Below are 15,640 nucleotides of genomic sequence, written 5' to 3'. Positions count from 1 at the left end.
AAGAATAAAAAATCATTGCCACAATTCCCACAAGAGGGAATTATTATCCTCCATGTTCTTTGTGTGTGTGTGTGCTTTTAATTATAATCAACTTAATTCTAAAGCTTTATTCAAAAAATTTGTGATATCTTTTGTTGCTATTACCAGTATCTTCTGTGAAATTGCTTTGATATTAATTCTTATACTTATGAAAATAGATTATAATTGAATTAGTAATTGAGTGTTAATGAATAACTTTATTAACTGGAAAATAAGAAACAGTTGAAGACATCTGATTTGCCACCAGAAAAACTGGTGATAGATGATTTTGACATAGTTTATTTTTCTTCTTTTTACTTTTTTCTTGTAATCTTAAAATTTTAAAACATCCTATCCCAAAATATGAATTACCAAGTGAAAACAAATCATCTTGGATTTCGTTTGCTATGATTATTTTCTGAGCATAAAAGCAGCATTACTGGTAAATGAATTGTTCAGACATAGGTATTGGGCTACTTTTGTAAAAAATTAAAATAAACCTCTACAAAATGTGAAATATAAGTGTGAGAATAATGTTTGTATTCCTACAGTCATTACAGCACTTTCTTCCATCTACCAAGTAAAAAATTCAGGTCTTACCAATGGACTGTAGATTTTTCAAAGCATCAATATATCATTATAAATAAATCATTTCTGGAATCAACGTGAACTATGCTAATGGAACAGTCTTTTCTACAGTCTTGCATTTTATTATTCTTGTGGGAGAATGAACAGAACAGTGGCTGCACCATTTAACTTTTATTTAGAACAGCAATTTAGTGTGTTTCTGACTTAGTTTCATGAGACAAGTTGGTATCCCAAATCCCCTTTGTGCTTCACTCCTATTAATAAACGTCATGAAATAAGTGTATTTTAAAACATTAAATAATATGATTATTTTCAATATGTTTATATAAAAATAGTATATAATATCAAAGTTCTAAAAAATACCTTCATAAATAGTATTTCTGAAATAAAATTAATAATAGAGAATTAAATGTTACCATCCATAGGTAAATATATTGTTATATATCAAAGACAAGGATTGTTGCTTATGTGTATGTGGACCCTGTCTTTGGTTACAAAAATCTCTTTAAAATAAATGCTTATGTTTTAACCTAATTAAATTCATAGATGATCTTGTATAGTATAAATTTGATAACAAATTCCATTTATGTTTTAGGGCAACAGTTCATGAAAATATAGGACTATACCAGAAGTTTACTTACTTGAAACAGTTTGACATATTTTGGTCTCTTCAAGATCAAAATTGACATTACTCAATGAAGATGACTAGGTCTTGTAAAAGAATGTACTAAAGAAAAAGAAAATCTCATTATGAAAACCTTAGTTTCAAAATATTCCTCTACAATAGTCTTATTTTATGTTATACTTTCTTATTTCATTACCTTTTTCTTTACTTTTCTTTAACTGTTCATTCAGCACAGTGAGGCCAGACTATTGACCTTTATGTTATATAAAAGAAATATCCTTTATATTTCCAATCTTATTAATCGAATTTATGTCCTTTGCTTCCAGTCCAAAGCCCTTATCCCTTTACAAACTGAAGCCCATCCAGAAACAAAGCAAAGAGTATTGACTAACTACATGTTTCCACAGCAACCTCGTGGTGATGAAGGTAAACAGTCAGTAGAAATTTCTCCTATGCTTGTATGACTATGAATAAAAGGGATTAATTTTATTCTAATCTCTGGCCAATACTGGCACATGGGCAAGACACATAATTACATGACACACATAAATCATTTGGGGGTTAGCTCTAAGCAGATGTCTTATCTTCCATACTATAATATTCTAAGTAAGATTTCAAAAGCATAACTCTTCCTCTTTATATCTTTCATGAAAATAATGTTGACTTTAGGAGCAACATCTTCTCTTGGTGGACTGCAAAACACAGGACTAGTTAACCGAATGTGATACCTAGCCAGTTGAAATGAGCTAAGAAGAGTCAGATCTTAAGGAAGATAAGTTGGTTTATTTCCTGCATTCACTAATTTTATGAACACAATTTAAACATTTAGTCCTGATCTCAGGCCCTGAATTATTTCATGTTAAGAGTCAACCGTAAAGAGATAACTTGCAAATGACCAATTTTTCAAGTTGTTTTCCTAAACAATGTCAGCAATTATCATATGAATAATTTTTGAAAAACTTAAACCTTTTTCAATAATAAAACTTTCTCTCCTATGATCACATTACTCATAAAATTTTTAAAGGAGCTTTATCCTTTACCATTTGGAACTCAGCACAGGCCCCTTAGCCCAAGCCAGCACAGGCTGTCATGCAGGTTTACCACAGTCTAACAGTAATAGTAATTCTTGAAAGAGTAAATCCACTTTAATCCACCCATGGATTAAATCCACCCAACCCATTTAAAAGAGACCAACTTTTAAAAGAAACTATTTGCTTATGTAGTTCTTATTTTCAGGATAATTATAATAAATGTCTTTAGGTTTTTTTTACTTAAAAAGGGAAATGAATCATTTTGAGATATTTTAGGATATTTTTATTCAAATTTTGACTTACAGAGGTAGAGAAAGGAAAGATTGTTTCATATGTATTTTTCAGGCTTCAGTAAAATTGATCTTTTGAATTTATGAAAGAAGAGCCACTGTGTTTACATAGGGTATAACAAGAGTCTTAAATAAGGATTATGTTTTATTCATGCAACTTTACTTACATTTTCATTTTAATATCCCTAGATTAACAAAACATTTCATTTTGAAAGGATATAAGGGAAAATGAAAAGTGTCTCATATTTTCTGGCCATTTCTGAGATCTAGTCTAACAGATTAAATCCCTAAATTGTTCCATGGAATGAGGTAGATCTAGTTAGGTAAGATGTGACGTTAAGGAATTAGCCTAGTTTGTTTCATTTGGTTTTCCTTTGAGGAAAGCAGAGTTGGTAACAGAAAAGTTTTCTTGAACTTTAAGCAAGTCACCCTTTGGTTTTTCAAGCAGAAGTGTAATGAGTGAATTTGCAGAATTCCTTGCAACACACAAAGTTTTATATAATAAAGGTTATCCTTTGGGAAGTGCTTTTATTGCATTTTCATGTGATCTTCACAGGATTGTTGCAAAGAAGATATTACCATTAACCAACATGTAAATTAAAGATTGATAAGCCATTTCTTTTCCCTGTTAATTTGAGACACATTTAGATTAATTGAGACCTGAATGTTGAAGACTATTTTCCAAATGCTTTTTAACCATAAAAGCAAGAACCACTACATTGCCCCCTACCAGACACACAAAAGAACAACGACGAGAAAGGTTGCAATCTTGGACAGTTTATTGCAAAACCAAAGTTATGTAGTACCTTTTATAACATCCTAATAGCAATAAGTTATGGACTTTATAATCACACAGTCATGGTATAGAATCCTGCATTGTCCGTGGAGAAGCTGCATGGCTTTGAACAAGTTTCTTAAAACTCAGCTATAGTTTTCTCATTATTAAATTGAGGATTATATTGCTTCTACCACTGTGCTGTTTTGAAGATTAAAAGAGATAATGGTTTAAAATACCTAATTCAGCTCTATTATCATAATTATGCTATGGAGAGCCCATTCGCTACACTGGAAAACTTCTCAACCCCAATATATAATTAATGTATACTTAAGAAAGCTGAATGTGAGTTAAGATGTTAAAAGACTATGTAACAAATATGAGGGGAATATTTTCCCTCTTTTTCTTTCTTTCCTTCTTTCTTTTTCTTTCTTTCTGTTTCTTTATTTTTCCTTTTCTTTTTTTATTTTTGTATTTGTTTATAGTACCTATCACCATTTTTTGCATAGCGTACTAAGCTCTGTTAAATAACAATTTATGTCTTTTAAAAAAAGCAATAACACTTTGGAATCTAACTGTAGATTTCCAGTCAGACAGTGACAGCTTTAACCCTACCCTGTGGGAAGAACAGAGACAACAACGCATGACTGTTGCCTTTGAATTTGAAGAGAAAAAGGAAGATGACGAAAATGCTGGGAAAGTTAAGGTGAACCTTTAATTTTTGTTTCCTCTTTCTTCTCATTATTTTTATTTGTTCATTGTTATTATTCAAATAGCCTTTGGGACTAATTGACTGACCTCTGCTAGAAGGTCAGATACAACTTAAAGTCTCATGGTGATACCTTTCATTATAGCAGGATGATGATTTTGGAAGCACTTTTGTGCTTCGAAATGAGACTAACATCCTGACTGAGCAAATTTCATATGCCATCCCATCTTATAGAATAGCAACATGAAAGAGATTCAAGCTGAGAGAAAGCCAACAAAAAAAACTAAACTAAAAATCAAACAAAAAAGTCTAGGTGATGGGCTTCACCTTATACTTCTTTGAAACACTGAAATGTGTTTTTTTAAATCACTGATCAAGGCAAGGCATCATGCAGACTGTGTGAAGCCAAAATACACATTTATGAAAGAACAAATGGATTAATATATTACATTGGCATTAAAATCTCAGAAAGATTCTATGTCTCTGGAATATTTGAGAAGACTTCATGAGTTTTCTTAAGTGTAAGGGCAAGTTTTAATGGAGGTGAGTGCCTAATAGTAGGTGATGTCCCTTAGGGAAAATTACTTAAAATCTTTCACCTTAAAGCATATTTTAAAAAATGCTTTATTGGCACTAATCTAAGTCAAGTAACAAGGTTGGAATTTTAAAATCTGTATTTTTACATTATATAAATTTGAAAATAATAGAATTTATATGGATTATATCAACATCAGATCTTCATGTTATCATCATGGCAACATCTTGAATCTCTCATCAATTTTTAGGGTATTATTTTTGCACTTTTTCCATCATGGATACTAACAGCTCTCACCCTTAGTGACTAATTACCTAAGTAATTGTATATGCATCCTATTAATAGATCTGGATTGTGTGATGTGTTCTTTTCTATCCCCTCATTCCCACATTTTCTAAACTTTTTTCTTAAACCAGCATACTCTAGAACCTTACTGGAATTAGTCAGTAAGGTAATTGACAAAGCCTACCTATATCATTGTGTAGAAACCAAAATGGATTCCCAAATCAAAATGACATTTTTGTTAAAGATTTGGGCTTTTAAAAAATGTTTCTGAATGGTTGATTAGTGCTATCTAATAACCAAAGAGACATTTTTAAACTAAAAATAAACCAAAAAGATCTTTAGAACATTTCAGTTCTTCTTGTAAGGATTTTATATGTTAAATCCAGAACCAATGGATGATGCATTCTATACTGGACCTCTGATTCATTCTTTTACTTCATTGAATGTCAAAAACTACATACTTCTTCCTAAAAAAGAAACCTATATTCAAAGGCTCCAAGAAGAAAAGAGTGCATTTAATACTGGTATATGTGTCATTGAAAGCATAAAATATAGCAAATGCAAACAGACATTTAGAAGCCCTGTTTGTGTGTTATGTGATCAAGTTTGATTATAATTAGAGTAGGTTCATTATACTTTAGAGTACATTTTCTCTGTTTATTTATATTTGATTTATTTTATATATTAGTGAAATAATATGTGTTTCCAAAATCTCAAACTACTTGGTTTTGACCAGTTTGAGTATTTCCAATGCCATTGGCTATTGGACAAATTAGAACACAAACAAATGTCTAAATAAATCATCATGGAAGTATGATGAATGCAATATGCTGAAATCTTGCACTAAGTTAATTATACTTTTCTGGCTCATTACATGTACATTAAATTTAGCACCATTTTACCTTTAATTTACATAAAATTTTAAAGGGAACCACTGACCTATGGCATCAACTTCCAAATAGACTAGAGTATAATGCCCTACTTGTAATGTGTTTAGTGTATGAAAGTTTAGTTTAGTTTAGTTTAGTATGAAAGCTGCATTGTGTGAAGAAATTGTGACCCTTTAGCTTCATATGATATTGGTACTGTTTTATTACATAGAATTAAAACTAATTTTCTGATGGTTGTTTTAAATGCATTACCCAGAATGAAAAAAAAAAATCAAGAATAGAAAAATGATAAAGTGAAAGTTTTGCTACAGTGCTCCTCTTTCTCCCAGAAAATGGAGATTCCTTCTCCCACAGGATCACTCCTGCCAAGCCCCCTGGGAAAGGGGCCAGCGTGGGATTACTCTCCAACCTGCCAGACTGTCTGGCGATTGCTGCACACCATGGGCCAGGTGTGATCAGCAGATCCAAGATATGCCCGTCCCCCAGAATGACCCACAGCTGGCATGGGGTTGTATAAGTGGCCTCCAGCAGGAAAGGAGCATGTGTACTCCATTGCCAGTTGCAGCACAATCCACCACTCTTCCCTCTCTAAGTGGCAGACAGGTAGGCCTAGGTGTTTGAGGTAGGAGAATCCCTTACGTAGAGGCAACCTTGGAACAGTGGTTTATGGGATATGTTCTGCATGATTTGGGGTAAGAAATGTTGATCATATAGAAACCTTTCAATTGCCAGTGTTTGATCCCAGTTTAATTTTTATTCATTGACATTGGCAATGGGGTGGGGAGAACTGAGTCAGAGGGGGAGGGAACATCGATATGATGTGCCTACTGGTGGGATATCTGGCATGGTTTTTAAGTTGGGTGCTTCAGTTTTATTTATGTTTTTATTTTTCAAGATTTTTATTTAAAGTGTGGGAATACCAATAGTCGGGCAGAATGTTGATGACACTACTGATGCAATCTAAATTGTCCCCAGACATACACACATTTTTTTTTGTAATATCAATTCTGGGGGAGATTAAATAACTAAAACTTGATTCTAAAACAGCATGAGATTTGAATTGAAATTTGCTGAGAGTGGACTTTGAGCACAAAGACGGACATCTGTTGAAAAGCATCAATTTCCCTTTAATTTGAAGGCACAGATGATGAGAATTCCTGTAAGAGAAGATTGGTCTGGGAATTCTGGCAGATAGGGATTCCTTATCTCAGTGGGTGGGCTGTTGAAGAGTTTAATGAAAAAAAATCTTAATGGGATGTGGAAGAACACTACATTTTTTGTAAACCTTATCCACATGTAATGGACTAAATTCTTATTCTGGGTCTTATATTCTTTCTACAACATATGGCAAGCTGAGAATCGTAACTAAAACTGCTATAGGTTTCCTTTCTATGTAAAATATTCCAATTAATTCCTAGAATAAGATATTTAACAACTAATAACCAAAGCATTAACTGTTATTTCTCTTACTGGAATTTACAATCAAATCAAATTATAATTTAATCATTATATAAGAAAAACATAGTTCTTTGTGAATTCAGGGTATGATTTCTAAATGCCCTAGCTATTAACATTATTTCTTTCTTCATTGCTAAATCTTTGGGAGTCTCCAACATCTTGCAGCTACTATTCGCATTTACTGCACTTTCTTAAGATCTGAGATATATAGAATGTTGTGAAACACTTCTATTTTCCAAAATAAAATAACATTTCAGTAAAAATCTTGCATTTTAATAAAATGTACCTGTAAAATGAGCAAATACTTTATGGTGAGTGATAAACACAACATTTTGGTAAGAACATAATTGACAAATTTTTCCCACCTATTACATATATCCCATATTAGAATAAGGGAATATTTATAGCCTATATATTTAGCAATATAAAGAAACTAACTTTGTATTTGGGCATTACTGAACTATTAATATAATTGTGTTTATGATCATGGTTATTCATTTCTGAAGCACTTCACACATGCATTGAAAAATAAAGAGGCAAAACAATCTGTAAAAGTGTATAAAATATGCTTTTAGAGAGCTTACGAACATAACAGAATTATAAAATACTATACTTTCATTTTTTTAATTATAAAGTATTATGTTAACTTTATGTTTTAAAGATTGAAATTATCTTATTTAACTCAATAAAATTCACACTTTAGATTTACACTATTTCTTCCACAAGAGTGTACAAATATATGCTGCACCTATACCAGAGAATAGCTCTGAGCCAAGTAACACTTGTGAAGCATAAGCTTTGGAGTTAGACCTGAGGTTGAATATGGGCATTGATTCCTGTAGCTGTATGACCTTCAAGTAACTTACATCATCTGAGCCCCTGTTTTCCTTCTGTAAAATAGTAACAGATGCTACAAATGGTTGTGAAATTAAAATGAGATTTAATTATAATCAATTATAGATTTTAATTAATATTATTAATTATAACTATTTATTCATTTATAATTAAATCCATATGGTAAATAATAAAATATTGTTTATTATATAAATAACTAAAAATAGTTAGTTTTATATATTCCTATAAAACACTTTGCCTGGTGCCTATCACATGGCAGATAATGAGTAAATGATAGTTACTGCTGCATAAAACCTGAAAAAAAATCCAGTTACAGGTATTATAGTTAGACATATATATAATAAAACTAAATTGCCAAAAGCCTCCAGATTTTAAAAACACAAAAGAAGCATCTGATATTAGAAATAGTATCTAATCTCTGCATAGAAATTATACATTTTCAAGGGACTTCACATTTATTATCTCATTCGAGCTCTAGATTAACCCAAGATATTATCATTCCCATTTTACATGAGTAGAAACTGGACAGAAAGATTGTGGCTGATAGCTAGTTGGGGGTAAATCTGTGGCTTTAATTTAGGTCTTCTGACTCTAAGTCCAGTAAATTCTGCTAGCAGACTAGTAAATGGGAAGCAAGTAGCTTATTGTACAGGTAGAACAAATCCAAGTTTTATGAGACCTGAAGCTTCCACAGTTTGGAGAGGAGCCTCTTTAAGGAAAAGAATATAAAATAACCATGTAAATACATAAGTAAGGTCCCTTACAAGACTTTGGAAAGAGCCCATGCAGGTGACCCCAAAGCTTAAGCTTCATTAGCTTAATGGCAAATCCACTTTTATTTCTACATTTAAATATTTTTACAGAGATAAAGTACCCAAATATATTCTGGTGATGTGACCAAAATATAACACTAACTTGCTTATAAAATAACCAGAAAATATCAGTACCATGGCCATTAGCAAAGAGCCCTCTGTGTCAGAAGAGACACAGCATCTACAAAAATTAGATTACATTACTTGATGTATTTAATTCAGTTAAGAAAGAACACGTTCCAGGGGGCGGGGCTTCCCTGGTGGTGCAGTGGTTAAGAATCCACCTGCCAATGCAGGGGACATGGGTTCGAGCCCTAGTCCGGGAAGATCCCACATGCCACGGAGCAACTAAGCCCGTGCGCCACAACTACTGAAGCCCATGCACCTAGAGCCCGTGCTCTGCCACGAGCGAAGCCACCGCAATGAGAAGCCCGCACACCGCAACAAAGAGTAGCCCCCGCTCACCGCAACTAGAGAAAGCCCATGTGCAGCAACCAAGACCCAACACAGCGATAAATAAATAAGTAAATTTATTTTTTGAAAAAGAACACGTCCCATTTTTTGCCTTTGATTCTATTTAGAAGTGTAGTTTTAATGTTGAGGATTGTTTAAGGTGTGTAGAATTTTAATTTAAGGACCTATTTGAAAGTTATTTTTCATTCATATTAAAAATGGCAAGCTGTTCTTAATTGGCATAATAGTCACACCATTCTACAATTTACATTTTTTAAATGTAGTTTTTTGACTTTTAAGTCCTTTGATATCAAGGACTTTTAAATAAGTTCAACAATATAATTTTTAAACTTAGATCAAATTTATGATTAATATTTCTACTACCAATTTAAACAGCAGATCCAAGAATGCATTCATCCCAATGGACTTTGTCTAGCATGGATATCATTCTTTTTATGTTTATTTAAGAATGCATTATAAAGTACCCTGAGATATACTTATATTACACTCTAACAACTTATACTTTTGTTTTTTGGTAAAGTCTAACTTTTTTTCTTGGGTTATATTTTTGTAGCTTTGTTTCTATATATTATTAACGTCATCCTATTTGTTTCAGCGTATTAAAGATTAAATTACATTTCAATGAGATTTACACTAACAAATTTATCTGGTTTTTCACCAGCTTCCCAAAAATTTATTGGAAAAATAATTTTGTAACTTTAGTTCTGAAAGGAATGTCAAAAATCATATAGTGGGGCCTCCCTGGTGGCGCAGTGGTTGAGAGTCGGCCTGCCAATGCAGGGGACGCGGGTTCGTGCCTCGGTCCGGGAGGATCCCACATGCCGCGGAGCGGCTGGGCCCGTGAGCCATGGCCGCCGGGCCTGCGCGTCCGGAGCCTGTTCTCTGCGACGGGAGAGGCCACAGCAGTGAGAGGCCCACATACCGAAAAAAAGAAAAAAAAAAAAAATCATCTTGTGAAGTCCAGTCCCAGTATTTGACATGGGCAGTGAGCCACAGGAAGATGAAATACTAGAATAACAAAGTTGGTGGATCTGCTAAAACTGCAGATGAGCAAAAGTCTTTGAATTCATATTTATAATCCTCAGATCTATATCACTATCATAGTTTCTTACATCCCATGTGTTACATAGGTGTGGAAGGGGTGGGTATGTGTGTGCCTCACCCTCCTTCTCTTTTTATCTCTCATTCCCCTCTTTCTTCTTCCTCTTTCAGCTTCTCTTCCACCTCTGCCCTCCCCCAACACACCCTCACACACACTTTCCCAAACACATACTCACCACAATCACATAAATCATTCCATTTTGTAAAGTTGGTTCTACTCAGATTCAAAAAGACAGCTATTGGAATAAACCAAGCCAAGTAAATATGCCCCTTCTTTTTCCTCCCACTCCATTTTAATCAGCCTGGATAATTTGTATCTATTCCATTTTAAGTATATTTTAAGTACTCTGAAGGTGGGATATTCTGTATGGAAGGTCTCATATTTTCTCTCTCTGAATTAAATGTGAAGAATAGTAATTAATATATATATATTCCCTAAAGTCAGATTGATGCACCAAAAATGAATTCAAGAATAGAAATAAGTCTCTGGATAAGTATAAGTCAAAATTTACATATTTACCTAGAATATCCTAGACAATGTTCTCAATTTTTTCTTTCTCTTTATTGTAAGATGTAATCTATAAAGCATGTTACTTTATTATGGTAAAAACTAAATATAAAAGCCTCCTTGAAGGATTTTTTTTTCAGTTATTAACAAGAATTAGCTACCCTACCTTTTAATGTAACATGCTAATTAACACAGAGCTGGTGCATATTTGATGGCAGATACTGTCAATTCCCCATTTTTTAATACATGATAACTCTACTTGTAAATCTTTCGGGGTCTTCTCCCATCACTTGCATTGATATTCCAGATATTTTTAATGTCAAAATGATTATTTTTAAATAATTAATATAGGTAAGGGAACAGCCTCTAAAGTATAAAAGCAGCTGAGAGTAACTTGATTAAATTTTTCAGAGATTACCAATCACTTAAGTGTTTGACCTACTGCTATTTCAACCATCTATAGAGTAGACCTAAACATAAGATATGATCCAAAAATTGTTTTTAATCTAGAAAGGTGGCCAGGGGTGGGGAGAAGTCCCAGGAGGCAGAATGTGAAAAGAACACTGTGTGTTCTACTCTACAACACAGTTTTTCAGCCAGCTCAACACTCACTATATTGCATTTGGTTATACTACTGCACATAAAATGGAGTAGTTTTGTGAACATGCTTGCTGAAGGTATTTTTATGTTAAATTTCTTTTTATAAACTTCTAGGTTGAAATAAACCTAAAACGATATCCAACTCCTTACCCAGAGGATTTAAAGAATATGGTAAAATCTGTTCAAAATCTGGTGGGTAAGCCAAGCCATGGAGTGCGTGTTGAGAATTCAAATCCAACTGCTAACACGGAGCAAACTGTGAAAGAAAAATACGAACACAAGTGGCCTGTAGCCCCAAAGGAGATTACAGTGGAGGTATTTCAAGGTTATTGGTAATTGCCAGTGTGGTTTGGATTTTTTGGAATTACTAAATGATATGTTTTTTTAACTGAACAGATCTTCCTTGATAAGTGCATTTTTTCCTAATATATAAATGAGTCTCTCTACTCTTCCAAACTATGAGGGTTGCATTTAATAAATGCACCTTCATGGCCTAAAATCATTAATACAGCTCCAAAAGTTCCAATACACACAGAAGGAATAGTTCACTCACCCAGCTAGGCCTGGCCAGTAAGGGCATTAAATCATTTTCATGATATTCCTTTGACTACCCCAAACTTTTATTGTATGAGTCATTAGAAAAACCTAAGTGAAGTTCTTTTTATTATTATTATTCTGCAAATCTCAGTAAAATTCTTGATCAGATTTAGATTTAGAGCCAATTTTTTAAAATGTTTTTGTGTTTGCGTTATACCTTTTATAGGAAACACTACTATATAAAAAGGGGCAATAACTTTGAAATTTAGCTTTATGGAATCTAATATGAAGCTTAGTTCCTATATTTTAGAATGAATTAGATATTCATCCTTATCAGTTTGTGTGGTCTGAAAAGAATTCAACTACCTTTATGCCACCTCTGTACTATTTCATCTACTCTTCAACTAATTTGGTTATCATCATTTTATCTTCATTAGAAACATAATTGATATGAGTACATCTAAAAGTTCCTATACCTGCTGCTCAAAAATCTAGGTTGACAAAACTCTTTTACAAATCTGCATTCAAAGCATCAGTTTTTTGCACTGATTAAACACCAACTGTATATTTAGCACTGTGCTAAACTCTGTGAGAGAGAGAAAAGAAATATGAAATGTGTGAATAGTCCCCAAATAACTGAAAGCCTAGCCAGGTAAACTTAACACAGATGAAGCGATTAGAGAACGTATTATATAAAACATGATAACATCGTTGGTTGTGTGATGGAGAATATAATATTCTAAGAAAATGGAGTGATAAGCAGTCACTGCCAATCACTTTAAAAGTTATGTGAAATGCTTAAGATTGAACTGCATATTAAAGATTATGTGATTCTTTTAAAGTCAAAAAGAGAAGAAGGCATTCTAGGCAAAGAGAAAAGAAAGCTTAAGCAAAAATAAGCATGGTGTGCATATCTGCCAGTGGAAGTACAAGCCTGACCCAAAAGAGAGGAATATAGCTGGATATCTAGGAAAGAAAATTTAAGTAAATATTTATTTTCATTGCTTTTTTCATTTTGCTTATAAAACCCATATTATTTTACTTTTTCATCTCTAAAACATTACAGATATACTATAGCAAAGCAACATACTTTTCTTTTATCTCTAAGATAATGCAATAATATAAAAAGGAGGAAAACTAACATTTAGTGGGTACACCCTAAATACACATACACTTTATATTTAGATCTCATGTCATCACAGTTTAACATCAAAATAACTGTAAGGTCATGATAACCCATAAACTGAATAACTACTGCAAAATACATAGATCCTAAAATTGCTTAATACAGATATGGGAGACATGAGACAAAGAAAATATGGCTTTGGTCATGAATTTAATAATATCCCAATAGTAGAAAAAAATCTTAAAATTGTCTCACAAGCACTTCAAACTTAACAAATCCAAATTAATTTTAATATTTCCTCCTCAAACTTGCTTCTGCTTCAGTATAATTGGTCTTGATCTCAGCTGGCACCATTATCTACCGGTTCACTCAAGCTATAAATTTGGGAGGTATCTTGATTTCTTTTTACTTTTTTCTCCACACTCCCTGCCCCTTCCAATTACTAACTCCTATACATTTTCATCTAAGTATATCTCCTCTATCTCTTCAGGTCCTCAACTCTGTCCTGCATTTCTGTAAAAACGGTCAATTTCTTGGCTTACCTTGTCCCAAGCCCCCTCATTGCCTTGCTAATGATCTTTTTAAAACACACATCTAATCTTGTCCTCCTTAAATAAAACACTATAGTGACTTTGTATTGCCTATCTAATCTTAATTTGCTAAAGTAGCCAAGCTAAATAAGTTTGAAGCTCAACTTTCAGCTTTATATTTATTTCTATGATTTGCCCCACTCTTTCTTAGTTTTCTGCATCTACTAGCCTTTTCCTCTTGAATAGAAATTTCACTGATAATATCAATATTTTTCTAAAATTGAGATTTTAGATGTTCTGTCCCCAACTTTTAGCCATCCTAGGGCTAGGAGATGTCCTTTTCTGTATCATCCTCCCTTCTCATTACTGCATCCAAATTAAGGAGCCCTAATTCTATTCTACTTCCAGATATAATAAATACAAATAACCAAGTGTCTAGCTGATCAGTGTATACTATGCATTTTTATTATATGTTTTACCTGTGCCTGCCATTTTTGGGTCATCATTATTTAGATCATACTACCAAGAAGGTGGAAGAGGGTGTCACACACTGTATGACATATTTATCCATGTTGTTAAATATGGAAAACCAAGAAAAAACAGAGGTAGGCAGAAGCAAAAGCAGAAAACAGAAAGAAGAAGCAAGGTAAATAGGTTACAAATGCAGCAGAGAAAGAGGGAAAAGGAAAGATATATCATTTATTGATCACTTTCTATTTGCAACCCTATGCCAAGAGTTTTAACATAGAGAATATGGCCAAGAGAGCCATACAAACAAGGAGGTCAGAGAGATATGAAGGTTCTCCTCTGCCCCCATTCCTTCATACATGCCTTGTGGAGATTACATTTGTTTTTCCCCCAGTATCTTAGTCCATTTGGATGGCTATAACAGAAAACCATAGACTGGGTGACTTAGAAACAGTTTTTAAGGAGCCAGATTTTATTAATATGTAAAAATCAAAGCCTATGAAACTTAAAATCAAAATTTCAAAGGCTGAAAAGTATCAGGGGGGCTTCCCTGGTGGCGCAGTGGTTGAGAGTCCACCTGCAGATGCAGCGGACGTGGGTTCGTGACCCGGTCTGCCACGTGCCGTGGAGCGGCTGGGCCCGTGAGCCATGGCCGCTGAGCCTGCACGTCCGGAGCCTGTGCTCCGCAACGGGAGAGGCCACAACAGTGAGAGGCCCGCTAGTTTTCGTTCATTCTTAAATAACCAAAACTACTTACTCATGGAATGTGTGCACCTGTTGGGCACCACCTACCTTCTCAAACCTTAAAATCATATTGGGAACTACAACTCTAATTTCTGTTTCACATTGATTTTCGAGTGGCACTTGATTATTTTTTATCACAGCAACCACCAAAAACCCAGATTCACAAAGACTGTTAATCAAAAGAAGTGTGCAATCTAATGTTGAAACTGAGAGCTACCTCAAGGTAGCAGTTCTCACAGTATCTGACTGATGTCAAGTATTGCTTTTTTCCCCTCAAATATTTAAAATAACCCATGTGTCCCTGTGAATTAGCAACAGCACTGTGAGTGCCTCAAGAGCACAGTTTTCAGAACAGGGGAAAGGACTTAAGTCTAGAAGACATGAATTCAAAGTTTGACTCCAGCTTGTTACCAATTGTATGACCTTGACAAGTCATTGAAACCTTTCTGAGCCTTGGTTTCTTATCTTTAAAAATACAGATAATAATAACAGTCTTTCAGAGCTTTTGTGGAGATGAAATCAGATGAAAACAATTATTTATAACAGTTCTGAGCACAGTTCGTGGCACAGAGAAAGCTGCAGTAAATGACCATTCCTTTCCTGTCCACAAGAGAGGGAAACCATGCCACATTCTCCTTTAATACTTCTGTGAATCACTAGCTTGCATTAACCACTTTCGTA

The 15,640-nt window shown here is 33.7% G+C and overlaps 1 protein-coding gene across 2 annotated transcripts in view; it reads left to right on the top strand.

The window, feature by feature from the left end:
- Nucleotides 1–15,640, top strand: part of LRRC7 (leucine rich repeat containing 7) — a 493,673-nt gene that overhangs the window by 382,936 nt on the left and 95,097 nt on the right. For both annotated transcript variants that reach the window (XM_067005975.1, XM_067005982.1), the window contains exons 15-18: nucleotides 1,558–1,657; nucleotides 3,909–4,033; nucleotides 6,101–6,349; nucleotides 11,669–11,869. In XM_067005975.1, the coding sequence (XP_066862076.1) occupies nucleotides 1,558–1,657; nucleotides 3,909–4,033; nucleotides 6,101–6,349; nucleotides 11,669–11,869 (675 nt within the window). The remainder of the gene's footprint in view (nucleotides 1–1,557; nucleotides 1,658–3,908; nucleotides 4,034–6,100; nucleotides 6,350–11,668; nucleotides 11,870–15,640) is intronic.

The sequence above is a fragment of the Kogia breviceps genome, chromosome 1, assembly GCF_026419965.1.
Source record: "Kogia breviceps isolate mKogBre1 chromosome 1, mKogBre1 haplotype 1, whole genome shotgun sequence".
In the NCBI taxonomy this organism is placed as follows: Eukaryota; Metazoa; Chordata; class Mammalia; order Artiodactyla; family Physeteridae; genus Kogia; species Kogia breviceps.
The sequence above is the reverse complement of the archived record's forward strand: the minus strand, read 5'-3'. Positions and strand labels throughout refer to the sequence as shown.